The sequence below is a fragment of the Hakea prostrata genome, chromosome 5 (assembly GCF_041222555.1).
Source record: "Hakea prostrata isolate BN-2017 chromosome 5, UWA_Hpros_2, whole genome shotgun sequence".
NCBI classification, from domain to species: domain Eukaryota; kingdom Viridiplantae; phylum Streptophyta; class Magnoliopsida; order Proteales; family Proteaceae; genus Hakea; species Hakea prostrata.
This window is the reverse complement of record NC_142604.1, coordinates 15,387,471-15,413,684: the sequence shown is the minus strand read 5'-3', so window position 1 is coordinate 15,413,684 and position 26,214 is coordinate 15,387,471. Positions and strand designations below refer to the sequence as shown.

The 26,214-nt window shown below is 38.3% G+C and overlaps 2 protein-coding genes and 1 pseudogene across 6 annotated transcripts; all 3 read right to left on the bottom strand.

The window, feature by feature from the left end:
• Positions 1 to 1,801: 1,801 nt before the first annotated feature.
• Positions 1,802 to 8,776, bottom strand: PNT1 (mannosyltransferase family protein). 2 transcript variants are annotated; one of them, XM_089156456.1, is made up of 5 exons: positions 8,659 to 8,776; positions 7,984 to 8,305; positions 6,497 to 6,679; positions 3,274 to 3,821; positions 1,802 to 3,085 (listed from the first exon to the last, which is right to left on the bottom strand). In XM_089156456.1, the coding sequence occupies exons 2-5, from the start codon at positions 8,252 to 8,254 to the stop codon at positions 2,765 to 2,767; spliced, it is 1,323 nt and encodes a 440-aa protein (XP_089012582.1). In that variant the 5' UTR covers positions 8,255 to 8,305; positions 8,659 to 8,776; the 3' UTR covers positions 1,802 to 2,764. The 2 variants fall into 2 exon arrangements, with proteins under 2 accessions (XP_089012582.1, XP_089012583.1); XM_089156457.1 differs by having other exon boundaries at positions 7,984 to 8,296.
• Positions 8,777 to 9,623: 847 nt separating this feature from the next.
• LOC149015392 (Pseudouridine synthase family protein) lies at positions 9,624 to 22,140 on the bottom strand. Of its 4 annotated transcripts, XM_089155457.1 has the most exons (8): positions 21,736 to 22,140; positions 20,497 to 20,640; positions 16,799 to 17,059; positions 16,356 to 16,558; positions 14,227 to 14,305; positions 11,227 to 11,402; positions 10,997 to 11,099; positions 9,626 to 10,565 (listed from the first exon to the last, which is right to left on the bottom strand). In XM_089155457.1, exons 1-8 carry the CDS (start codon positions 22,087 to 22,089, stop codon positions 10,548 to 10,550), a joined length of 1,338 nt encoding a protein of 445 aa, XP_089011583.1. In that variant the 5' UTR covers positions 22,090 to 22,140; the 3' UTR covers positions 9,626 to 10,547. The 4 variants fall into 4 exon arrangements, with proteins under 4 accessions (XP_089011584.1, XP_089011583.1, XP_089011585.1 ...); XM_089155458.1 differs by lacking the exons at positions 10,997 to 11,099; positions 11,227 to 11,402 and having other exon boundaries at positions 9,624 to 10,565; XM_089155459.1 differs by lacking the exons at positions 9,626 to 10,565; positions 10,997 to 11,099; positions 11,227 to 11,402 and having other exon boundaries at positions 16,360 to 16,558.
• A 2,862-nt stretch (positions 22,141 to 25,002) lies between these two features.
• LOC149015391 (pentatricopeptide repeat-containing protein ELI1, chloroplastic pseudogene) lies at positions 25,003 to 26,214 on the bottom strand (annotated as a pseudogene).

The following is a 26,214-nucleotide window of genomic DNA, read 5'->3' as shown; positions in this document are numbered from 1 at the left end:
AATTGAAATTATTTTGTTCATATCAATATGAACTATTTGAAGAATAATGGAAACCCATCTGGTAGTTCAATTTCTGATGGTAAATTCACTTGGTGGTGGTGGGAGCAGGCTAGTGGCCTTTGGTAGTGGTGGCTTTATTGGGATATTGGTGGTGGCGGGTATTGGTAGGGGAGGTGGCAATTTGGTAGTGATGTGGAAGTTCTGATGGTGGCAGTTGCTGAAGGCAATGGCAGTCATAGTGGTGATTGCAATGGTGATCACTTGGTGGTGGTAAAACTACTGGGAGAAAAAGGGTACATGAAGTTAATGCGTTGCTGATAAAATTAACCTTAAGGCTCATTAAAGGCGCTGAATCATGATAGAATTCTGAAACAACTCCTCAGCTGTTTGTTCTATTCCCTTGCATACAGACATGTGCTTGTGGGCTGCTGCTTTGCTTTGGCCTCTGTGTTTTGTTTGCTGAGGTCGTTGAAAACTTTGCAAATCTGAAATTAATCACGTATGAGTCTCATTGGTCTTTGCAACACTGCTCGCTTAAAAATAATCACTTATGTTAACTTTCTCCGCCTCCGGCGTGGTGGCCTCTACTCCCTGCCCAGTTTAATCTGCCTCTGGCATTCAACTGATAGGAATACAGGTGGAGTTGATGAATCTTAAACAGAGAGTGAAACTTGCGGCAATGGTTGGTAGACCGTAGACCTATCAAAGGACTGATCATTAAGGGAAATCAGCAAGGAGAACAAGTGCACTATGAAAGATTCCGCATTGCCATGAATATCTCTCTACCTCTGAAAGCATCCTTATCTTTAATCAGGAGGGATGGCACACAAACACATCATCCAAATTACTTACAAGAAAGTGCCATCTTTTTGCAGTTTTTGTGGTATTATTGGCCATGATACAACCAGATGTGCCATGCTTGAGGATGAAGGAGCACTACACAGGGCGTTGCATCAATGCATGGAAGAGGGTTGTGAAGAATTTCATGCTTGTTGATTTGGAGCCAACCGGAGAGTATCCCCTCCACCTGCAAGACTTATTGAACATGCCACACATACTCAAGGCATGCACATGACCGTCGCCGGTGAAGATCCCAGAACTCAGGCGAGGGCAAGCCATACTCCAGCCCCAACGGTTCCTGATAGTGTTACTTGACAGTAATCTTGTGCAGCTCTACATCCAAGGAACACCTCATCTACAACCTACCCCCAATGTTTTGAACACACCAGCTTCGCCTCCAATCACTAACCACCAGTCCAACGTTTCAAACGTTAACCCTATCTATCATCAGAACCAAGAAACCATGACAGCTCGGAACAACACCAGCAATGCCTCTAATCTAAATCTATTAAATCTGCATCCATGGGCGGAGCCAGAAAAAGACGAAATAAAAATAAATAAATAAATTATGCTTTATGAAAAGAATACTAGAAAAATTCCGAGTGTGAGAGAGAGGAATGATTTAAGAAAGAGAGTGAATACCTGATAATTGTGGAGAAGATTTAGGAAAACTCCAATGTCGGTTAACTACTCCACTATTTTGTGAGACATGTGAAAAAAAAGAGAATAAAAGAGGAGATTCACAAGGAAATGAAAATATGAAAAAATAAATAAGAAGAAATTCATGGATAGTGAGTTAGTGTTTAATTAGAATTTAACTTTTTATTCCTTAAAATTAGGGGTTTAATGACAACCATTATATAATGATTAAGAAATGACATGTACCCATCATCTCTATGTTAAATTTTTATTTTTAATTTTTGGAGGAAGCCAAATATTCAATTTTGCTACTGACTATTAGCAAAATTGCCTTCTTTTGATTGCCTTTTGTCTATTTCCAAAAGCTACTTCAGTCAGGGGTTGAAAGATTTTCGTACAAATTTCTAACCAAAAAAAAAAAAAATTCGTACAAATTTTGTCTCCAAATCCACATGTTTACACCTTCTGTTTTACTTTCTCCAGTGCTCCCTTTGATGACTACAGACAGAAATTTTAGAAAATGCAAAAATTGAAAAAGGCATGAGATTAAAGTGATAAGAAAATAATTACAAGCATAGGGAAAGTGAAAAAGGGATAGTTTTTCTTGTTTTTAAGTTAGGGTAAAAGAGAAGGGGCATACCAACTTTTTCTTGGCATTTGCTTAGTGAAGAGGTTGCAAAAGGGTAGTGACTAAGGCACAAGTGGATAGCTCTAGTATTACCAGAAGAAAAAAGTGGACAGCTCTGGTGAGGGTGAGTCTCATGATAGAAATGCTTTATCTTGCTCTCTTCACCCAAGCTTTAAAATTACAGAAAACTTTGCCTGCCTTAGTGGCAATTAAGGTCGGTGGCCTATTGACAAAGGCTTTTTTCTAGGTGGGTAATCCATGTAAGGGTGTAGAGGGACACTTGCTTCCTTACCTTCATGATGGCTTATCATTGATCTTTGGTGCAACACTAGATTGCATGTTTTCTTCTCATTTCTGCCCTCCTGCGGAAAAACTTATCAATAAATATATTAGAAAAGCCAAATTAGCCTATACAGGAATAACCAAGGTAAACAAAAATCCCAAAATCACCACAAAAGTTGGTAGCATTCAATCACAAGGCATGGCAACAAGAAGCCACCACTCCTACCAGCACCTTTCAGTCCCAACTTTGAACTTTCTTGGCTGCCCGCAATAGGAAATTAAATTATACATAAAACACATCATTTGAAAGAGCAAAAGAGACAAACTCAAACGTACAGCAACCTAAAAACCAAAAAGAAACAGAAACTTCTGCCCTCACTTCTTCTTTCTGGATTCTTCTTGAGATGAATTTGTTTTCGTCAATGGTAGAAAGACTGGGGAGATTACGTGATGATGGATGACCATAACCAAGACATAAGTATTGGCAGCCAAGAACAATAAGCTTGCTAGCCACAGTTGGATGAAAACATTCTTGCCTTTGAATTCAAGCAAATACCCCCACATCAGCCAATGCAACTGAGCTCCAACCCAGAAGAGAGTGCAGGACAGGCCCTTCCATTTCATCTTCATGGTGTTCCATGGCATTATCAGAGGAAACAGGCAGAAGAACCACACAAAGTATTGGGCTGTGATGACCTGTCAATTGATACCATTTAAACCCATCAAATAGGCAACGGAACGCGACAAAGAAATCAGAACTTCTGATACGGTTCCTACTTCCTACAGTGAGTATCATGAACCTACGAGGGAATGAATGCGTTCTAGCAATCCCAACTTCATTGATTAACAAAAATATTGGTTAAAAAAAATTACATGGTTCTCACCTTGTTGAATGCCACAAATGCAACTGTCTGTACGAACAGGCAGAATGGCAGGTCTTGAGCAAAGCACAGGGTGAGAACCAGCTGTACCAATAGCTGAGGCAGAAAAGAGAAGAGCTTTTCCATCGTCGAAAACCCATGTTGGTGACGAAGATAGATATGATAAAAATATATGGAAAAGTTGTGTCTTGGATCAGTGCGGGTGAGATGGTACAGCAGCGCCTCATGCAGGAATTCCCAGCCATAGAGGTGGTAAAAAAGGCCAGTCCAAAAGAAGAACATGCCCCCAGATATAAGCCCAAATAATATCTTCTCTTTCGTCACGAATCTCTTCAAGAAAAAACACAAAGAAGTAAAAGAAAAAATTTCTGTGCTCGTAGTACTTTGGTCTTGTTTCTGCTGTGTAGAACTCCATTTCCAAAGGACAGGTGTCTGACCAGTTTGAAAGTAACGTTTATCAAGAATCAGGAGAATAGGAAGGGAATAGATGATCGGATAGACCCTGAAATGGACAACAAGCCCATAGTAAAATGCTGCCTGTAGAACACAACCTGTAAAAGCAAAAATACAGAATGATATAAACATAAATGACATATAACAATACTTGAATACCACACCATTTCTTAAAAAGATATGCAGGAATTTTCTTTTGCCTGTTAAGATAAATATAATGCAGTATGGAAATATTGAACAATACATATTCCACTGAAGTTGAAAAAAAAATTCCCAAAAAAAAAGCTGCTGCTAATAAAGATGTTTGAAAACTATTTTCCCAGTCTCTTAACCCACCTTTCCTTATGACTAACTACCCAACTATGTTGAAGAGTTTCAATACATTCAGGCAGCAATACAAATCAGCCTTATTTATCAAGGATTCAAAATGACAGCAATTAAGTGTAGAGAGAGAAATGAAACAAATGTTTTTGGTCTTCCTACCGATTTATGTATATCTACATTAACTACCACATTTTCCATCATTTGCAGCCAAAACTCTCTTGCGCTGATCCTAGTCAAATCTTGTTTAGGCGGAAAACCTAAAAAACTCCAATTAATGTAAATTCTAACAGTAACAGATATCACCAGAAACTGAGACCTAGCCATGTTTACACATGAAAATCAGGTGAACTCTTGGGGTACCATATAAGCAACTGACAAACTACACTACTAATACCAAAATCAGGCCAAACATAAAGTTTTGATGACATGAGAAATGGCCATTCACTCAGAAGATAAAAATTAAGGTAAAATTACAAGACGAAAATTGTATTAATGTTAAACCACCAAGAGAACTCATAACAACGTTCAACACCACCATCTCGGCCTTATCCCAACTTAGACTACATATATCCAAGCAAAGACAAAGCCATAATGTGGCAAAAACAAACAAATAAATAAGAACATGACAAGATGCGGATACCCACCTAACTGATACCTTCCGAGTCTCCAACAGCTCTATACACGGCCAGGTCCAACCTATGCATGGTGCCCAGTATCCAAAGTGGGCCTGGTAACTAATATCATTACTGGGAGATTGAAGGTTCAGATTAAAAATGTAATCAGATACTGGTTTTACTAGTTGGTGTTGGGACATATATTCAGCATCGTGTGGAGGGTTCTGACAACAAATAATTTTACTTCAGAGCAACATCGATGTGAGTGAGACCCCAGAGAACCCTATGTACTATTTTCATACAGAAACCTCTTTTTCCTGATTTGCTGTTTTATGAACTTGCAAGATTGAAACATGATTACTTGTACAATAATTGTTTTAGCATATTCTGAAGCACCATGAATTTTTTGGAAGCAATGATTTGTTAAAGAAAGGATGCATAAACGTTATTTTATTAAGGCATGATCAGATGATCATACATTTTTTTATATAAACATGAATGGAATGCTATGTTATGGTTGGACAGCCATCCTTACAATGGGGAATTATTGTGGGTGGGTTTAGAATGATGTGGTGGTGGTGGTGATGGTGACCTCTACAGAAGGACTGAGTGTCCTCTCCATACTTGAAATGGACTACGTCAGTCTCTCACTGAATACTAGCTCATTGAGCTGTTTGAATTGAGTTGGAGAGGGAAATATTAAGGCAGACCGCTACATAAGCACAAATGTTTCCCCTCCATATGAACTCTGTGCCAGTAAGCTAGCCTTGGACTTATGGATTCAGCCAAGGTCCAACCGCCAACATCTGGATCAAAAGTGAACCAACTTTGGAATTTCGGGTAGGGGCAGTGAAGTGTATTATATTCAGAAGGTGGCCATTGGATGTCAGTAATTCTTTTGTATGTAATATATTGGGAGACCCTCTGATCTTGTATATGGGTTTCATTAATGACATGACATGCAGCAAACTTTTTACTGTAATTAATTTGCTCTTGCAACATATTGACTGTTATTCTGGACAGAGGTTTATCAAAATTCACCCTGAAAAAAAAAAAGAAAATACCCGGAGAAATAAGTGATGCTTTCTCTTACCCCCCCCCCCCCCCCCCCCCCCCCCCCTTCTGCCTGCCTCCCGTCAGCCCTTTTTTACATATATATAATTAAAATATTAAATGTATATTAAATTTTGTTTGGTTGTTGTTGTCCATGAATTGGTGTTGAGACGTTGAGCGAGTTTGGTTTTCTTTTATTTCATTTGTTTTATTATTTTAAAATTTAAAAGTTTTTGTACGTTTATTTTCGTTACTTTTTATTTCATTTGTTTTATTATTTTAAAATTTAAAAGTCTTAATTGATAATTAACTCTTAAGTCTTTTTACGTTACTTTTTAATTTTCGTTTTTTTTTTTTTTTTTTTTTTTTTTTTTTTTTTTTTTTTTTTTTTTTTTTTTTTTTTTTTTTTTTTTTGTTTGGGTTTTTTCTCTTTACATTTTCGCTTTGTGCTGTCGTTTTCTTCCGTTCTTCTTTGGCCGATCTTTTTGGGCGGTGGGCGCCCGGGGGACGCCCATTGACACCCCTACTTTCTCTTTTTCTGCCATATATATATATTAAAATTAAAAAATTAAAAAAAAAAAAACCTTTTCTTCTTCTTTGCCTGGGGGATAGTTGGGTGTGGGGGAGAGATGGTTTTGGCTTGTTATGCTTCATAAAATGAAGAAGTCCACCATTCTTATAACTCCTTTTTTTTAAAGTTACCAATCTAGAGTTATTTCTATTAGAAAACCAAGAGGACAAATAAATAGGAAATTAGCAAACAAGGGTAGCAGAACTTACACCATTCATGAGACAAATTATGATCCAAAGGATCATGGCACATACAATAGGCTCACAGTTTCCACGGGTTCCAATAGTGAAGGTGAATGGGTTCAAAAGCCATGCTGCTACAGAATAAAGGCGCAAATTTTCCGGAACACCACGTAGCTTCAATATAGTATTGATAAACAACCCCACAAGTAAATCTGCAAACAAACAGAGCACAATTTTGAGGGAAGCAGCATATATATAAAAAATGCATTTTCTATGTTAGTGATGGAAAGAGACAAGTAGTTCTATATATGTATATATAGCTGATCCTTATCTCCTTATTAGTCACCCAGTCATACTAGAGACATACAAACAAAATTAATGTACATGAAAACCAATCCAAGTTTCCTAAAGTAAAACTTGCTCACTCATTTAGCCATCATTATTCTTGGGCTTCTTAATATGTTTGATGCGCCTCTTTACCCTTCTTTGGTTTGGTTTCATTCTTTTAAGTTTGGGGCGGTTAGGGAAGGGCGAATTGAGTTTCCAAGAAGAGATGAACAACAAATTTCTTCACACATATCAAAAGAAGCAATTACTAAGAAGTAGGAATCCCCAAAACAAAATGACTCAAGATCCTTAGCTGAATGACTCAAGATGCTTAGCTGACAAACAGACATCCTAATTTAATCAGGAAAGAGAAGTCCAGCTCTAAGTAGGAAGACCAACAACATCAACCACGATAGCAGGTCCCTATCACGGCACACTAGCTGCCCTGACAAAATTATTGTGAAATAGGTGTAGAATTGATGTGCCCACAATCCATTTCATAGTTCTTACATTTTAGAGGAAGGATCCTTCTAGTCTATTCTTTCTTATTGCCGTACTATAGGAATGATCTGATGAGCAGTACAGTAAACAAACAACATCGTCCCTTCGAATACAGAACCAGACAGAGTCACTCAAGTAGCATCAAATATACGGTTGTGATAAAAGATCCCTTCTTTGTCCTTCCCTTGTGGCAAATGAATATTTGAGGAAATTCCCCAGGCTGTAGACAATGACTAGTTATCTTTTTTTCAACAAACAGATGACATATCAGAAGTTCCCCAATCATGTTCTTCCAGATTACCAAGTCAAACTCCATAAATACTGAATCAAAGACTGCCTTGAGTTGGTTTGCATGAGCATCAACCAAGATGAACTTCACATGCCTCGTAATCAATACGCAGCTCATTTCCATGACTAGTAAACAAAAGTGCAGCTTGTTTACATTTCATAATTGTTAAGGCCAAATAGGTAAAACAAGAGTTCCTCCCCAACAAGATAATGCAAAACGGAGATGGACACTAACAGTAAACCAGGCTACTTATTTAAATTAAAAAAGAAAAAGAAAAAGGAAAAAAAAAAGAGATTCCAAAAAACAGAGCGAACAAAATCACGAAGTAGAACCGAAGCCACGATCTAATAACAAATAAATAACCATAAGTCGAAGTAGATAGGAGAGAATTCTGTATACCTGAGGCAGAGAATATGATCTTCCCCCATGAACGATGAATAATCGAATTAGGTATGAGCAGAAATGCAAGTAGAGGTGAGTATCGATAAGTTGATCTTGCGTAAGGAGATTTTCCAGAACCCATTAAAGCGGCTGCATCTGAGAAAACAAGGTAATCGATATCCGTGTAACGAACTTCCATATGGCTATCCTGCCATTCTCCATACACAATCAGGAAAACTCGAAGGAATGCTGAGAACAGAAGAAGAGAGCGAAAATTCACTGACGCCATTAATGCCGCCGCCGAAAGAAGGACCCTTTGCTTAGCATGAACCTGCAAATCCTATGAGGGTATAATTATCAGTGAATTTAAATCTCAAAGATTCCTAGAATTCTATCGGTTCACAGAACTATAGAAGCGCAGTACAGAAAGTAACATTAGCAATTCAAGTACACTGTGATCTTCCGAAGAAATCGGCTTCAACATAGGGACACGGCGAGAAATAAAATACCGAATCCATCAACTTCCAGAAAATGAAAAAGATAAATTTTCCCGAATACTGCAACTTAGACATCAAGCTAAAATTCAACAACCCTAGTCTCGCTTATAACAACTTATTCCGACCTTAATGCAGACTAAAATTTTCTACCCAAAGAACCGAAGAACTACAAAATCCACTATAATCGAAGTCATACCTGGATCAAGAGATCAATCAATTGTTCAAGTTAGTTCACCAACTCTAAATCAACTTATCCCTCTCTCTTTGTTTCTCGCCCGCTTTCATTCTCTTTCAAACAGAGGAAGCTGCATCTGCACCTTGACCTGTAAATGGATAACCGAAATCCGCCTCGATTAGCAGTAGGGACGAAAGTATACGAAAATTGTCTTACCGGAAAATCCGCACCGTTCATTAAGCAACGCGGATTCGGATAATTGCTTATCGGATCGGATAATATCCGGATAAATTTTTATCCGGAGGGGTGGGTATTTAACATTTTTCTTAAAAATAGGTGATAATCGGATTGGATCGTTCGGTTCGGATAGTTTTGTCGTTGAAATTTATAATAAAACTGTAAAAAAGTGACAATTATCAATAAATAATCGGATATTTTATCGGATCGGATTATTATCGATATCCGATAAAGTTTCGGATCGATTGGATGCCTTCTCAAATTTTTTCGGTTGAGGAGCGCCAATCGGTTCCCTCGGAGAGGTTTCCGGCCGTCCGGTCCGTTTCGGGCCTAATCACTGCACCTTCCTTTCTCCCTCTAGCAGAAAGGGCGAAAGTAAAGAAAATTGCTATATTGCAAATTGAATAGCATTGAAATTACCGTAACACCCTTAGCATTTTGACAAAAAAAAAAAAAACACCCTTGTCTTTGGTTCGAGTTTTGTTCTATATAAAAGACAAAGAATCACGGTATGTTAAAACGATTAAAAATCCAACTTCCCTAGGAGACGTCTTGGGTTCGCACCCCACCCGACGGCAATAATATAAAAGCTCACCCCCGGAGGAAGTAATCGTGGTGCACGGTTGGTCGGAATATTTGATACCATTTATATAATTTTGGTACGCAATTGACTCCCATACATATACGTCCACGTCCAACCTATGCATGGTGGTGCTCAATGTCCAAAGTGGGCCTTGTAACTAATATCATTACTGGGAGTTTGAAGGTTCAGACTAAAAATGTAATCAGATATTGATTTTACCAGTTGGCGTTGGGACATATGTTCAGGATCTTGTGGAGGGTTTTGACAACAATGAATTTTACTTCGGAGCATCATCGTGTGAGTGAGACCCTAGAGAACCCTACGTATCATTTTCATACAGAAACCTTTTTTCCCTGATTTGCTGTTTTATGAACTTGCATGATTGAAACATGATTACTTGTGCAATAATTGTTTTAGAGCATATTTTGAAGCACCATGAATGTTTTTGGAAGCCATGATTTGTTAAAGAAAGGACCCATAAACGTTATTTGATTAGGCATGATCAGAGGATCATTATTTATTTTTTATTTTTTTAAATATATGTATAAACATGAATAGAATGTTATGTTATGGTTGAACAGCCATCCTTGCCGAGGGGGAATTTATCTTGGGGTGGTTTTAGAATGATGGAAGTGGTGGTGGTGGTAGTGGTGATGGTGATCTCTACATAAGACTGAGTGTTCCCCTCCATACTTGTAATGGACTATGTCATTTTGTTTTTCGAATTCCGTCTAATATGGTAAAGTTCATCTTGATGGCAATTCCATGGCAAATATCCTCCTTCTGGTTGGGGCAGCTCCCTGAAAGAAGCCCCTGTTATAGAACATCCTGATAACTAAGTGCTCACAAGCAATGTCTAGGTTAGTGCTTGATTACAGGTTCAATGTAGGATATACTTTCACAACAAAACTGTGGAGCTGACAGCATTTCTCCTCATACATTATTTTATTCTCTTGCTGGTTCTGTGAGTTGAATCTCCTCAGACATTATCTGCGCTGAGATGCTGGAATCTTGCATTCAAAGGCCTCCAGTAAATTCACAGACCAATAGTTCTTTCAGTTTTGGCTAATGGGTGGTAAATGGAAGAGAATCATTTATGCATTGCAGGCTGCAAAGGACACAATAATTGGGTTAACAGAATCCAGGAAATGCTTCAATCAACATAGAATTTAAGACATTTTACATAGCTATACAGTTAACACTAGCACATCTATTGATGCATCACAGTCATGGTTGTAGTGGAATAGAGGAAACAATAGAAGAAGTTGATCTCCACGTTACTGGTACTCCATATCATCCATGCAGTCCACATATACAGAGGTGAGAGCAAAATATAACTAGGGTTATGTCTTAATAAAGAAATCAACAAACCCATGTACTGATCGAACATGTCCAATAAACAGGAGAATGGGCTATAATCACATATTAAGAGTCATCAGACTTGGCTAAGAACTTATGCACACATATGCCATATGGGTAGAGAAAGATGTATGATAACTGCATATTTATTGTCTATACCAGGGTTGACAGCAGAATCACCTTTTGGGTTCCAATACTACGGAGAAGACTCAAAACCTCAGCAAAGTCATCCGGGGGTGGGCATGTGAATTGCATGTTCTCTCCAGTATGTGGGTGCTCAAAACTACAAGAAAACAGAATATAAAAGAAGGGAAAAATGAGCATATAAACCAGGTTGATCATCTTCATAAGATCTATGGGATTCAAAGTGAAGCAGAAGAATCTATAAAGATTAGGGTTCCTTATCCCACCCAAGAGCAAGAGCATGAAGGCATGGCCTCCGTAATTTTGAAACCACTTGCGAAAGGTCACCGCGCAAACTGGAAGGAGTCTTAGGCCGAAGCAATGAAAGGGCCATGCTTTTGGTTCCTCCATACACTTCATCACCTAGAAGAGGAATTCCCAAGAACTTTGCATGTGCACGGATCTATGTCAAATCAGCAGCACAGATAGAGTTATTAATTGGCAAATGTATCAAATCGTGATGGTCAACCAACAAATCCTTAACCCCACTACCTGAAACTTGGCTAGAAAAAAGAAATATTTGAGTACCTAAACCAATTTTATGTTATAAAACTCGGGGATATAAAAGGAGGCAACGATCAACCAGCAAACTCATACCTCAGCTACTAAAAAATTGGCCACAAAACAACACATTTACTGAAAATCAGATTACTGAAGTTCCCAAATAAAGAACAGCATTTTTGGACTTCCAGAAAAGAAGCACATTCCACCTGATGTGATACAAGCCTTCAAGCCCAAGATAGTATTTGGAGCTCAATGAGAGAGACAGGTTATTGAGTTAATTGCCCAATAGGCCCACAGAGAAGGTTTGCCTGACATGGTAAAATCAACAACAAATATGTCTCTCTCTTTTTCTTTTCTTTTTTGGGTGGGGTTGTTGTCCAGCTAATCAACAAGAGAGGTTACACCATCGTGACCAAATGCGATGGTTTGGAGTTTGGGAACATCCTCTCCACAAAGGCTGCATACATTATGATCCTCCCAGTCCAGACAGTGGTGATAACCTTGTGCTCAGGGTATGTGTTTTTCTTGTGTACATGATCTAACCAAGCACAAAAGTATATACAGCATTTCCTGAGATGGCACATGCTGTAACGATTATATAGGCTTGCACAGAAAATAGAAGCTTCTGTTTCTATAAAGATGGCCTTGGATGTTTCTAGATTAGAAACAAATACATTGGCTGGAACATAGACCCAGGACTAAGCTATTTTCCAGTTAAACCAGGGGCTTGCTGGTTGCATATTCCAACAGCCTGTGATGGAGCAAAGAAAGGTGTTAAGACCCCAGTGTTGGGCGTGCAAGGGAAAGAGAGTTGTAGGGTATCAACCTAATCATGTTGGGGGACAGAAAGGACAAGAACAAATGGCAACATTCTATGGGGGAGCAGCCACTCACATGTTGGCCCCTGTGGAAAGTAGTCAGTCAGGATATTTTGGGGGATTGTTGGGGCTATATTAGTGGGGATAGGGAATACACAATGGGGAGTCGATTAGTGTTTTATCTGGAGCAAGCTTGCTTGCAGAGAGGGGAGGAACCTTGGTTGGGGAATCTTGAAGGGTGTACTAAGGTTTCGGGAGGATCATTGTAATGGGGTCTTTGCTTAATCAATTAAAGTGGTTGAGTTTAATGCAGTAGTCCTTTAGTTTCAACTTCAACCTCCGTGAATGCTAAGGGTGTAAATTGGTATGGTATCGGTGATATGTAAAACCAAAACCACACCTTACTGATTCCCTACCTACTTTTGGATACCAGTACCGTACCAGTATGGAGAAAGGGTATGAATTTGGTATGGTAAGGTTCAGTATGAAAACAATACAAAATATATGACCATGGTATAGAAATGGACAAAAAATTGGTATGGTAATTCGGTACAGTTTTGGTAATTGGGTAGAGAACCTTACTGGTACTGTACCAAAACAAATTCAAAACGATTTTTTATAACACACCAATACACCATAGTACCATACCATTTTTTGAAACAGTACAGTTCCATATGGCTTTATAGAGCCGTTTTCAGTATCAGTATATAGTTTTGGAATGAGATTGGGATAATTTCCTACAAACTCCTGGGTTGGTCCTTTGTTCTGCTATTCAACTGACAACCAGGATCGGTTCATGTTCCTTGTGGCAGATTCACCAGATTGGACCAAGGCGGTCCAGCAATGGAAGTGCAACTACAGCATCAATCCTAAACTAACCTCTACAAGAAATTAAAATATATCTTTTTTGTAAAGCCTTTTAGGCCCCCTACTATCACACCTTAGTATTCAACCCATTTGCATAAAATCCAATGAATTAAAAGGGCACATAACCTCATTGAAGTAAATACAGGACCAATTAAGACCAATTTACACTAATTTGACCGGAAAATTTCGGAAAAGGGAAGCAAAGAAGGGAATGCAAAAAAGATAGAGAAAGTGGGGAACTAAGCTGGAGTGCAACTGGGTCTTGAAAAGCCTGAACCCACCCAGAAGTTTCCAGGCTTGGGCTGGGGTTTTCAGCTTTGTGACAGTGATTGAACAAAGAAATCCCAGCTGCTAATTCTTGCCAAGCCAGGCTTCAGCTGAGGCCTATTTTACTGGCTCTAAGTTAGTGTCTTTTTTATCGAAAAGTCTCAACGTCCTCGTTGAGAGTCGCTCTGCGAGATGTCCAGTAGTCTCTGACTTGGTCTTCGAATCTACATACTTGTCCATCTCTAATAGGACTGGACTAAGTTCGGGCAGATCGGAGTCTCATTTCAATGAGTTTTGGCCCACCCACCTCTAAGAGGAGGAATAAGTTTCCAGCTATAGTCACTGCCATGCCCCCTGTCAACTGTGTATCGATCGAAAGGCAGGGCGGCACAGCCCCCAATTGTTGAGCCGGGTATGTAAGCCATGTATCTGGGAGGAACTTCAAAGAAGGGCTTTCGGTGGAGGTGCATTGCCGATGTGGAAAACAGGGCAGGGATTCTCTACAATAACACTGTAAAAAAAAAAAAAGGGGGCTTTCAGCTAAAAAAGATTTTTTTTCTTGTTTATGACTTGTTCACAGGAGAAGTGGGGCTTAAGAAGAGTTGAGTTCGCCTTCCTGAGCACAACCAATTACCTTTCTTTGTTTGCTTTGATAGATGGTGAATGGGTTGGGTGTGGTTTGTGTGTGAACCTCTGGACTGGATTAGAGTGTTACATATCACTACTCAAAGTCTGATCAAGAACTCATAATTGTTTATTGAGTAATAGTACCTGATGAGTTCGCCCAGTTTCTAAACTCCATTTGACAAGTGCAGAGGCACCACCAGCCAAAACCTCAATTACCCTATACCTGGCACAATTTGCAACATGTTTTAAGATTAACACAAAAAGGAGGTAAGAGAAAAGTAGAAGACCTACAAGTTCTGACAACATAGGAGCCCCTAAAACGGCCAATGGGTCCAGATTCATAACATTATGAGATAACATTGTACTTGAAGAAATCAATAACACAAAATGTGCCTTAATTTATAAAGAATATCTAGATTAATTAAGAGGAACACCAATCATCACATAAAAGAAATTGCTTTACATAAGAAGCTCTCAATGATATTCTATATATACAGGGCTTCGCCCCTCGCCCCTCGCCCCTAGGAGATTCAAAATCTTGACCTCATACCATGAGGCGGGGTCTTTGCCAACTGAGACAACCTGTTGGGGTTATACTCAATGATTTACTGAGAGAACATACCACAATGAGAAGGGATAAAGTACAAATTAAATTTCAAGTCATATGCTTTACTTCTGATGAGATATGACGAGGTTGTCAATGCTTATGCAAACCAAACTTCAATTATGCACTTATATAGGTTTCCTAAACAAAGATGCCTAAAAAATACATACATATACTTGGACGAGGATGCACAATTCCAGCTTCATAGCTTAGATTCGTTTGGTTATTAGAAGGTCATATTTCAGTTAAAAGGCCACATTCTCCACATTAACCTTGATTCCTAGGGTAAAATTTCAGCATTTCATAACATCTAAAGATCAACATGTCAAAACTTTTGCACCAGGAAAATATTCAATGTATAGTAGGTCATCCTTAACAGTTAAAGTCGCTCAATGGAAATGCTGGAACATGATAGATCATCATTCCAGTAGAGGGTAGGCAGAATCTTCAACAGCCAACCAGGTGCCAAAGGCCTCCACGCAACCCAAGCCCTCAGGAGGGGGGGAGGGGGCAATTTTCCTACGCAGCTTTACCCCAATAATTTTTGCATAGGGGCTGTTCTGATACCCTGACCTCAGGCTACAACTGTGGTTCACCAACATTGTGCCACCCTTGGTGGGCAGAATCTTTGACATAAGCCACAAAAATTTGACCCATAAACCATCCAAAGGTTGCCTGACCTATTCCATGATTGAATCTGGTAGACAAGACTTCCATAAGGCCCAAACGTGGACGATGAGTAAAGCTTTATCAGAACAGACTCTGTATCCAGTGCATGAGGCTCCTGCCACTAAAGGCTTTGGAAGGGTCATAAAGTATGCAACCTTAACCCACTTCACAAAGAAGCTAAAATATCCAAGATCTCATGTTAAACAGTACCCCCACAACAAAGCTGATATGCTGTGTAACAAGACCTCTGGTACTTGTCAGGATCTAAAAAATTACAGAGCAAGAACTCTCACTTAATGAATTATTATACCCAGAACACATTACTATTCATAACAGGAAACAACAGAATCAAACAAGGACGTGTGCACGCTTTCATGAGAATGTGTCTTCACAATGGGGGTTGAAATGACCAAACACCCACCCCCACCCTCAAAGAATAAAAAATAAAAATTTTAAGAGCAAATTGCTTTGGCACCCCAAATCGGAGGCCTTTAAACACTGACACCCCGCTTTATTTTTGAAAATCAAGAGGCTCTAGTGGTTAGTGGTACAGTTGTAAAGACCATTATACCTTATGTACAATGGGGTGAAAAGACCTCATATACCCTTCTCCATTAAACTTGTTCTCCAATGACTCTTCATGACCCCCCCCCCAACCTCAACCTCTTTCTTTTCCTCTATTATTCATTAGAGTATTTAGGTAATCTCATATAATTCTAAGGAAGTTTTGGGATTTTCTAAAGAAAATAACGAATGTTTAAAGGTGTTCAGTAACTAATTGAACTAATGTGTCCAACCCAATGAAAATCTAACTTTGGGTTGTCTTTGCTTTTCAAAGATAAAGTGGGTTGCCAATGTTTAAAGGCCTCCAGTTTTAGGTGCCAGAGCAATTTGCTCAAAATTTAATGCAAATCATCATCCACCATCATGCAGTTGTGCACAAAAACCCACCATTTTATATATAAAAGAATGAAGACAGTGATGAAGGGCCATGAATCACCTACTAGCAGCATGGCGTGCCTGTTTACTCTTACTAGCACCAGGAATAGCAGCCATTCGAAGCCTATTATTTGAATCACGGCCTATAGGAATCTCGATACGTCCAGAAAGCGGGGAGGGTATTCCAGAAGTAAGACTCAAATACACTCTATGAATGGTGTGAAGTTTGAATTGTGCAGACAAATGGGCATGAGAATGCTCATCCTGCATTCAGACGAAGATAACATAAAAGATGAATGGCAATATCATATTTTGTTTGGGGGAAGCTTTAACTAATAAATATAAGAACATCAAGAAAACCACTTCCTGATGGTGAAGCAAACTAGAATGAAGTTGCATGCCACCAATTATTTGTAATAAATTATCTGAAAAAAAACCAGAGAATTTTTTTTTTTTTGGGAGGTTTTTTTTTTCTTTTCAAGTTGGGAGTTTAGGACTGGATACCTTTGCAACAACAAGCAATCCACTAGTTCCTTTGTCCAACCTATGAACTATACCAGGGCGAACAGAAGCAGCATATTCTGTGGCACTCATCTCTTCCTCGGAACTTTGTGCACTGGAAAAGCTACCAAATTCATCATCAGAACTATCTTCTGTTTCAGAAAATGTCTTACTATCTTGGAATCGAACTGTTGGAAGACTGCAATGATGAAGAATACCATTTACAAGAGTTCCACTAGCATTTCCAGGTGCTGGATGGACAACCTAGAAACCACACAAGAAAATGTTAAAGGAAATAACACAAGTACAAAAACAGTAGAAGGTCAATCATGAAGGCTCGATGAAATAGCTAAAAGGTAGGGTAGTACTCTATGCATAAAATAAGATTTGAGAAACACAGGCATCAGCATGGTGCAGGGTTCCGGTGGGATTTCACAAAACTATTAAAGAAAAAATATATATTTGGTTTGCGAGGGGACAAAACCAAACCAGTGCAATATGAGAAATACACAAAGCTTCGACCAAAATTTTGAAAGTTAAAAGTAAAAATTCAGTTCAAGGTTTTTCTTTTTCCTTCTTTATTTTTTTTGGGACGAAATTTCACCTGAACTATCACTCTTGGCTTAAGTTTAAATATCACATTTGGTTGCTTTCATGTAGTTTCTACTCAAGAGCTCAGAAAATCTAGTTTTGGTATTTTATTGGCCAAATCACTTTTTTACGAAGTTGGAATAAGTACAGGGTGGTCCAATGCAGTCAAAGTGACAATTTATCATCTTGTTGGAAGATTTGTGCAAGACTCGAAGTTGGAGGTCTACTACTTCTCCCAGAAACTAATTTTTACAAATTATTAGGATAAATATTTCATAGTAGACAACCAAACTTTTGTATTCTACACACCGTTGCCCAATCTATGACATCACAAAAGCCAGAATTTCTTCTTAACTTTTTCATGTTCAAAAAAAGAAGAAGAAAAAATTGATTTTCTTGCAAGAAAATGGCAAAAAGAAGGGGTTAGTACTTAGTACTAACTGTTTGGACTTCAACTTTATATTTTTTGGCTTGCAAGGCCTATGGCCTTAAGGAGTTGTACAAATTTTCTTGCCATAAAATTATTTATTTTTATTTTTGAATTAAACTTATTTAGAAAAATTATAGAAAATATAGAAAAAGAAAACGTATGATCCATGAGTTTATGACTTGAAACCTATCATTCCGAATGCATATTTAAGTTAATTACTTGAGTTATAGGTGACTTGGCCTTCAAAACCAATCATGGAAACTCATAAGAAATAAACAAGCAACAGTTTTAGCCAAATTTCAGATTTGGTTGATATCAAAACAAAGCCAGGAACCTTGGGACTCAGAAATGACAAGGCCCTTTCTGTCATCCAAAGTTCTTGCTAGAAAAAGGCATCACATATGTTGAGAACCTGTGGCGACACTACAGGTAGATTTGTCCTTAGAGTTGTGTATGCTTTAGGTCCTCTTTTTTTTTCCTTGTTATTTTCTTCATTGTAAGTTTTTTTCCTTGTTAGTAGGGGCCATATTGCCTTTCTTTCTTTATTATTTTGCATGGCAGCAATTATAAATTAAGGGTGATCTATGACTAGGAGAATTAAGCCTAATCACCGGTTCTTTGTTCCCAACAGACTTGCGACACCTCTTTCTCCTCCTCATCCTGCTTCTTCTTCTTCAACTTCTCTGCTGTTGGCTCATTATAGAGTCCTGGTCTCTAATATGGCATCATAGCCCCTATAATCCGCTGAAGCTTTCCCCTCTCACTTCTTCTGAATCAGAGCTTTTTTTGTTTTTCCTTCTTCTTCTTCTCTTGTGTGCAGCCACTCATCACTGCCCTACTCATGATTTAGATCTTTCTTCAAAGCAACTTACGAAGTGATCTATATGCTGCTACTTCTGAAGACCTCAGGGAGCCCACAGATTTATTTATTCTAAAGCCACTGCCTCAAATCACAGAAGATTGCTCTGCCTCAATCATCTCTACAGCAGAAAACTGCTTTGAAATAGGTACGCTGGTTACTATTTCCTACCACTGTCGATAGATCATGTGGTGCTATTAAGGAATTCTTCTTGGTTTTACAATTACTGAATTACCAGCCATAGTTTAGTTCTTTTCTCTGGCTCTCTGGGTTGTGATTTTCATTGGTTGCAAGCTTAAAGATATGCCTAAATGGCCTTCACTGTGATTACTACTGCTGCTCTAGTTACTGTCATATTGTTAATTATGCTGGTTAATGTTCTATTTACCAGTATCAAACCTAGCCTGTAATTCTTCTGGTAAATAGAAGCTTAAGACCTACTTTTGTTACTGCTGTATTGTCTATTTACCAGAATCAACTGATGGCGTGGCTGTCTTAAACCCTTATTTACCATTTTTACCGGCAAAAATAAGAGTGCTGTGGATGCGCAAGCAAGAAAAGATGGCTGTAGCATGTGACTAAAATTTTGACCAAAAAGCATGTGATAAAGCTGGTCACATTGGGCCAGGCTCTTCAAAACCTAAATTCCATGTTTGGTGGAGTTTGCATAACCCTAGTCGAAACCTAAGGCCCATTGACTAAACCCAAGCCAAACTCAGCTTTAACATTGGGCTAGGATATCTCAGCGTAGGACCAATCATGTTGAATTTACCCTAGCCTGACCTGGACCTGATTAAATTGTGTAAGATTGATACTGATTTTTGTCAAGCACGGGTTGATCTGATTGACTCAGTCTTACACCCCTGCATCTCTCTCTGATTACCTTATGCACATGATAAATGGAAGGCATGCTTCTAGGGCTGCAAAATTTATTTGGGAAATAATGGAAACGGAAAAACATAAGGGTATATAGAAAACACAATGCTTTTACTATTTCTGTCACCTGACCTCTCTGTTCTATCCACGAGAAAGAGAGAGGATTCTAACTGTGGAGAGAGTGAGAGGTCCCAGTTTTACTCACAAGAAAGAGAGAGGATTCTAGTCATGCAGGGTGAGACAGAAAGAGTAGCAGCGAGATTCTAGGAATAGTTTAGATGTACATAACTAATTTGAAAATTAATCAGGTTAAAATAGGCCACCAAACGTAGATGAGCCAGTCTCATGATTCTAGACCACCAATTGAGAGGATAAAAGACCGTTTGTTTCCCCTGCCAAACATCAAACTTAGATGGGTAACAATTGATCAAAGAGATACTTTGGCGGGGATTACCACATGACAAGTCTCAAAATGCTGCAAAATTCAGCCATAACCATATCAGCCAATTGTACCGAGGTTGGAAAGGTGATGGGGGAGGCCTTTGTGATGTCAAGACTCGTGCATACAGCCACCAAAAGTTCTATCCTAAGTGGTATCAACTGCCTTCTTTGCATGTCAGCCAGCAAGTCTAAATTGAAGTCTATAAAGAAAAAGTCCTGACGCACTACATCTATCTATTCCAGTCAAATGGCACCTTTTAGTACAGTTCTCAAATCCCAAATACTGAATTTTCCTCATAGATGTCACATCCAACAAGGCCAAGTTTCATAAAATACAATCCTGAAATAGCTCAAGCTACAACTTAGATAGGAGAATCATTGTGTAGAAAGCAAGATTATCATCCATGCACACAATCCAATTCTACCAGAATGGGAAGCAAGCATCAGATATTATTGCACATGCATAATGACATAGCAAACAAAATGTATTGTTATAAGAATTACCATATCTGCAGGTTTGTTTACAACTAGAACATGAGCATCTTCATATACTATATCAAGAGGTATGTCTTCTGGGTCAGCTCTCAACGGTTTTAACTCCATTATTGTGCAGTCAACCTCATCCCCAACCCTGACAACATGTGAAACCTGCTTACAGAAACATGGTCAATGCCATAAACATACCGAAAGGCACCACATTAAAAGTACAGTTTAGAAAGCATCCAAAAGAGGCTAAACAATGCCTCAACATTTTTACCTGCTTTTACTATGCTGGCACATTTGAGAGGGTATAAAAGATTCACTCATAAATACATATCAGATGTTGTCAAAAACCACCTCATATTTCAGCTCTCTCACAATTAGTAAGAAAGAAAGCTACATCCAAAACCCTCAAATATCTAATAGATAAATATTTACTGCGACCATACATCTACAAATACAATGCTATGAATGATAAGTACAAAAACAAAAGTGTTTCCAGGCTAGCAAGACTACATAGTATCTCTAGATTATACCATTTTTTGCCACTTGAATGGTGATACAGTAATCTTGCTCAAATGGCCAGCTAGAAAATGGCCATGATTGGTGACATGTTAAATGTCAGACTTGGATTCAAAAATATATCCTCACATCTATTAGTAATTGCTTGCTTTTTAACAGCCCATTGCCTTTCAGGAAGGAGCCTATTATTCCACGTGAATTTTCTAAATCTCATCTTCATGTTAACAAGAGACCTTAAGGACTACCAGTCCACAAATTTTCAGCTCTATCCAATGCCAATCTACCTCATAGAAGATAATTATGCCATTCTAGGAGTTTACCATGCCTTAAAAAATAGTTCACAGTGTTCAAGAATTTACCATGCCTTAAAAAATCTTTCATAACGCATAACTGAATTACAATGCACATACACAACGGAGAAGAATGCTCTTAAGCTACTAGATTATCAAGATTTGCAACACAAACTCAGAAAAAAAAAGTTGTTTTTAGCTTTTAGCCATAGCCCGTAAGTAGTAGAAGTATAGAAACCTATTCCACCTCCATTCTGATGAAAATCGAGTGAATTCCTGACCACGGAAGCAAATTTTCTTCACAAATGGCGAAATATTAGATTCTCACTGGTTCCATCAGCCAGTATGGACACATACGCAACTATAAGGACGCCTTTCATCGTAAGCACGAAGAAGACAAAACAAACCACTAACACCTGACGCGAGAAATACATGAACTGATCGAAATTACCTTGTCAACGACACGGCCATTAACCTTAACAAGCCCCGAACGAATGGTTGACTGGACACGAGCTCTACTGACGCCGACAATACGAGAAGAAATCCAAGAATCGAGCCTTGACTTCTCAGAGCCAACCTCAACAGTTTCTTCCAAAGAAACACCAGAGTAATTGCTTCTCTGGACTACGTGAGGTTGTTGAGATTGATCATAAACGGAGTCTTCCGGTGAAGTAGATGAACAAAAGGCTCTGAAAACCCTAGGAAATCTAAGACTGCTGTGTAAGAGGTAGAATGAAGATGAAAAGCAGAGAGCTTTCGCTGAGGGAATCGATGAACAAGAAGAAGCACAGCTCAACGAGAGCATCCTAACCTCTTTCCTTTTTGCTTGGTTAACGGCTCGTTGTAGGCTCGCACTGGTTTTTGAGGTCGACGGGGAAGCGAATCGATAGGGTAGCTTCGTCATTATAAAAATAGATAAGGGCAGTTTGGGTCACATAATATATGAGGCATAAATAAAATTTTCTTACAGACACACTCCCTAGGTTTGTGTACTATTACATTTACATTCCTTCACATTTTCACCTATGTTTCAAATGATGGACAAATTACATATAAACCCCCTGCATCTAAAATCAATTATATTTTGAAATTTTTACATGAGCTCCTTCTGTTTTCATTGAAAACTCAGTGCACCCCTTCAAAATTGAAATCTTACAAACCCCCCTTCCATATTTGACACTGTTAGGTTTTCATTAGTTTTATTATTAATTTGGCAATTTTACCTTCATTGGAATAAAGTTATTTGAAATCTTAAAAAGTTTTTATACGATCTCCTCCATTTCAATTGGAAACACTTAACACCTCACGAAAATTAAAATCTTACAAAACCCCTGTCCACACTTCACACCATCTATTTTCTTTTAATTGTGATATGATTTTACTTTTTCACCTACTTAATAAATTTATATAAAATCATTTTATATAAATTTATTTTGAATCCTAAACACTATTTTGATGTCACCATATTACCCCAAATTATATGACCATAATTTTTCTCAAATTAAAAAAACTCTTGCATGATCATTTTATCACTTTGTGGCCAATGTGGTCATATAAACAAATTAAATTGACTTTAATCAGTTTACTACATACCTTCACTAATGGTGTGAAGTGTGAAGGTGCCTTGTAAGGTTTTTATTTTGGAGGGGTGCATCATGTTTTCAATGGAAATGAAGGGGGCTCATATAAAAAAAATTCTTACAAATATTATTTAGGATTTCAAATAAATTTATAAAGTGTGGGTAAAATTGTAAAAGTAAATTTGAAACAAAATGAAACTTGACGGTGTTAAATGTGGAGGGGGGCTTTGTAAGGTTTCAATTTTGAAAGGGGTGCGCTGAGTTTTCAATTGAAATGAAGGGGGTTCATGTACAAATTTTTATATATATATTACTCTAAAAACAAATCAATTACAAATATCCCTTACAGCGAAGTTGTATGATCATATTAACGTAAACTGTATTTGCAATTGATTTTGTTCGAGGGTAATAAATGTAATTGATTATAAACTCAAGGATTCTATATGTAATTTGCCCTCAAATTATACATCAATGGGACTCCTGATTATAATGGGGTTAAATTATGGCTTAATATCTATTATATTTTCAAAATTTCCACGTTAACATCCTTTGCTTTGCAAGTATGAAATATCTTTTCTTTTCTTTTTTTAAGTGGCATTTTGTTCTCTAGTTATTTTTAAGTATTTCAATTATTCCTTAGTTATATAAAGACTCATAGGTCAGGAATCTACAACCCCCAAAAAAAAAAAAAAAAACTCAGTAAGGGCAAATATATCTGTTTTGACTTAAAAGCTATTATGTACAGGGGACATTTGTATTATAAAAAGTTTAAGGGGTGTAAACATGATAGTCAGAAACTCAAATAGGCAGTTTAGAGAGGGTGGGGAGAAGGATGGAGGAGTTTGGACGAGATCCGAGGGAGGAAGAGGGGATCAGGGATGGGGAGGAAGAATTTTTTCTTTAAGAATATCATGAAATGATCAAAATGACCCTTGGTTTAAAGGGTAGGATTAGAATGCATGCACACATAAAATTAAGATGATCAGCAAGGAGAAAGATCAGTACCTAGGTGTATGGTGGCATCCCCTGCATCTAAAGTTCTAAAACATGAGAAGATTTTGTTTTCTTGTTTCTCTGCAGTTGTGCAAATGTTTCATCTCCATTTACAAGAATATACAAGATTATCCCAGCACTTCAGATATCCATTCCTTCCCACTGCTATGTTGCAGAACCTATGGGGCTATGTAGTCAGATCTTCCCACTAAACCCCAGTAAATTTTTTCCTGGAGAGTCAATTTTAATGGATGCACACAGTAGAAGCAGCAATGAAAAAAAAGCAAAACAGTTCTGACTGTCAGACAAGAATCTCCAATGAGTTAAGGAAATGATATCCAGCAAAAAAAATCTTTGTACACTGTTTGAGTAAACTAGATGGTTCTTTTAATACAGGTTCATCATAATATACATATACAGAAAGTGTAGGCACATAATAGAATAGCTCCATGGCTAACTACAATAACAAACACGAGCATATAAGAATGCACACAGAAGCTCAATCGGATGATGATCCACAACAGCAAGTGCAATGTAAACCACATTTATTGAACCATTAGATGTTTACAGATCACAAAAGTCATTTTTATCATCTTTGTCTTTGCACTTGGGCACCAAGGCAAACACGGGTAAGTGATCAAATTTCTCCTTCCACATTGGTGAATATAATCCATCTTTTATACTTACCAGCCATGAGCTGCTAGTAACCATTGGCAAGTGGGCTGCAAGTCAAGCAGTTTGTGTTTTTAGCCAAATCAAACGCTGCTGAACTTGAAAAGTGGAAACTACAGAGAAATGCTGAATGCATTTTGTTTGTACCATAATCATTCTACGGAAGATGGACAGAAAGGGTAGAGGCTTATAAGGATGCTACTCTAACAAAAAAAATAAAAATTAATGCTTTACAAAATTTAAATGGAGAGGATTACTTTTTGGTGAAAGTTCACCATAGAAGAATGTGGCCCCTGAATGCACAAGGGGGAAATGTGGGTGCACACAAAGGCATCAACAGGGTGTCATTACCACAGAAATTTAAAACTGATGGCCTGGCTTAGACAGAAGAGAGTTCTTTCATTATCTTTCTTAAGAGTCCACCAAGGCCAAGCTCTACTGTGTCTAATCTCCTTGATATTGTATAATCTTATTCATTTCAAAACAGCTATGCTATCTTCCAACTCCAGAGATTGGTCAATTATCTCAATCATCGAGTATATCTCAATTGACTGATGGTGTGATCCATCCCCAGATACAAACTCATGAGTAAGACCATCAACTTCAATTGAACTACTTCCAGATGTCTTCTTGATCCCTGCATCTCTCAGCACTGTCCTCACCTTGACAGCTTCCTCAATTTTCCCAGCCATGGCAAAAAGATTGGACAGGGCTATGTAACGAGACTCTTCGTATGGATCTTGCTCCAAGAGGTGATGTGCAGCATGTATGCCCAATTTGTAATTTCGATAAGTCAAGCAACCACCTAGTAGGGCACCCCATATGCAGACATCAGGTTCAAAGGGCATTTCCTCTATAACCTTCATTGCCTCCAATAACAGGCCACTGCGGGAGAGAACATCTACCAAACAACCATAATGTTCAGCCTGAGGTTCAAGACCATACACCCGGCACATGCAGTCAAAGCATTTGCAGGCATGATCCATCATACCACAATGACTACACGCCATCAAGATTGCAAGAAAAGTAATCCTATCAGGCATTAAACCCATCTTCATCGTCTGACAAAAGAGGGAAAGAGCACATAAACCACATCCATGGATAGCAAAACTGGTCAACATAGTATTCCAAGTTTCTAAGTTCTTAGGCCCACTCTCAGTGAAGACATCATACGCAATATCCAATCGACCACATTTCGCATACATATGGATGAGGGAATTAATTAAAGTCGGAGTATAGGTAATGTCACTGCTTCTGATGGCATAGGCATGAATCCATGCTCCCAGAGACAAACAACCCAATTGAGAACATGCTGATAGGGCACTTATTAGTGTGATCTCATTAGGCCTAATATTGCTAATTTGCATAGCCTGGAACAGTTGGATGGCATCCCTAGGCATTGCATTTTGTGCATACCCACTTAACATGGCATTCCAAGAAGCAACATCTCTGTCCGGCATTTCATCAAACAAACGACGAGCCATATCAGCAGCACCATTTTGTAGATAAGCCCTCATCATGGTGGTTCTTAATGTAATGTCTTTGTCACTGATCTCATTAAAAACTTGTCGAGCTGAGGTCAAATCACCACAAGCTGAGTAGAAAGAAACAAGAACACTAGCAAGAAACCTATCAGCACTGGACTCATTTTTTATGATTTGGGCGTGAATGGCTTTGCCTTCCAT

What these genes read in the sequence shown, in the direction of transcription:
- PNT1 (XM_089156456.1), bottom strand. Translation starts at nt 8,254, where the DNA reads ATGGCGTCAGTGAATTTTCGCTCTCTTCTTCTGTTCTCAGCATTCCTT. An exon ending in GATCATATTCTCTGCCTCAG is followed by an intron (nt 6,680 to 7,983) that starts GTATACAGAATT and finishes GTTTGTTTGCAG; the next exon opens with ATTTACTTGTGGGGTTGTTT. An exon ending in CATAATTTGTCTCATGAATG is followed by an intron (nt 3,822 to 6,496) that starts GTGTAAGTTCTG and finishes TTGCTTTTACAG; the next exon opens with GTTGTGTTCTACAGGCAGCA.
- LOC149015392 (XM_089155457.1), bottom strand. Translation starts at nt 22,089, where the DNA reads ATGCTCTCGTTGAGCTGTGCTTCTTCTTGTTCATCGATTCCCTCAGCG. An exon ending in TAAACAAACCTGCAGATATG is followed by an intron (nt 17,060 to 20,496) that starts GTAATTCTTATA and finishes TGTGGTTTCTAG; the next exon opens with GTTGTCCATCCAGCACCTGG. An exon ending in CTTCATGCTCTTGCTCTTGG is followed by an intron (nt 11,100 to 11,226) that starts GTGGGATAAGGA and finishes GTTTTCTTGTAG; the next exon opens with TTTTGAGCACCCACATACTG.